The sequence below is a fragment of the Pterocles gutturalis genome, unplaced genomic scaffold, assembly GCF_000699245.1.
Source record: "Pterocles gutturalis isolate BGI_N339 unplaced genomic scaffold, ASM69924v1 scaffold10948, whole genome shotgun sequence".
NCBI classification, from domain to species: Eukaryota; Metazoa; Chordata; class Aves; order Pterocliformes; family Pteroclidae; genus Pterocles; species Pterocles gutturalis.
In genome coordinates this window covers 7,090-7,794 of record NW_010120510.1, presented here as the reverse complement: position 1 = coordinate 7,794, position 705 = coordinate 7,090, and the positions used below count along the sequence as shown (strand labels likewise).

At 52.6% G+C, this 705-nt stretch overlaps 1 protein-coding gene across 1 annotated transcript in view; it reads left to right on the top strand.

Moving 5' to 3' along the window:
- Positions 1-705, top strand: part of LSS (lanosterol synthase (2,3-oxidosqualene-lanosterol cyclase)) — a gene marked incomplete at its 5' end in the record, with an annotated part of 9,183 nt that overhangs the window by 5,628 nt on the left and 2,850 nt on the right. Inside the window, 2 exons of the mRNA XM_010076931.1 lie at positions 132-281; positions 632-705. The exon at positions 632-705 is cut by the window's right edge and continues 32 nt beyond it. Coding sequence (XP_010075233.1) covers positions 132-281; positions 632-705 — 224 coding nt within the window. The remainder of the gene's footprint in view (positions 1-131; positions 282-631) is intronic.

The following is a 705-nucleotide window of genomic DNA, read 5'->3' as shown; positions in this document are numbered from 1 at the left end:
ACCGCTCTCTGAAGGATGCACAAATGGGGCAGGGATTTGTGCAGAGGGAATGGGAATGAGGGGCAGCACCTCCCCTTATAAGAACAGAAGAGGTCAAGGGAAGGTGCTGAGCCCTCTTGACCCCTTTCCAGGGTGGTTTCCCCTTCAGCACCCGAGACTGTGGCTGGATCGTGGCAGACTGCACAGCAGAGGGACTGAAGTCAGTTATGCTGCTCCAGGAGAAGTGCCCCTTCATAGCCAAGCTTGTCCCCCCTGAGCGCCTCTTTGATGCAGTGAATGTGGTAAGTGCTGCAAAAAATTAGGGTCAAGGGAAATGTGGACAGCTAAACTGAGCTAAAATAAGAGAAGTCAAGGTCTGATGTTAGTTGTTAGTTGTATTACAAAGCTAGTACAGGGCCTGCGGCCTGGTATGGCAACACCATATTTACAGTGATACAAAGCTCTATATGTGGCGTAATGTGATGTGATGGTCCAGATGGGGCCTGCCTGACAATGTGGTTTGGGACCTGGGTTGTCTGCCAGCCCCACAGACTTGTGGGTCTGACTTTGTCCTCACACGTGGCTTGGGCACAGGCCAGGGTGGTACTGCCTCTGAGCAAGTCCCAACCCCTCTCTCTGCTTGTCTGGGCAGTTGCTGAGCATGAGGAACTCGGATGGAGGCTTTGCCACATATGAAACCAAGCGAGGAGGCCATTTACTGGAGCT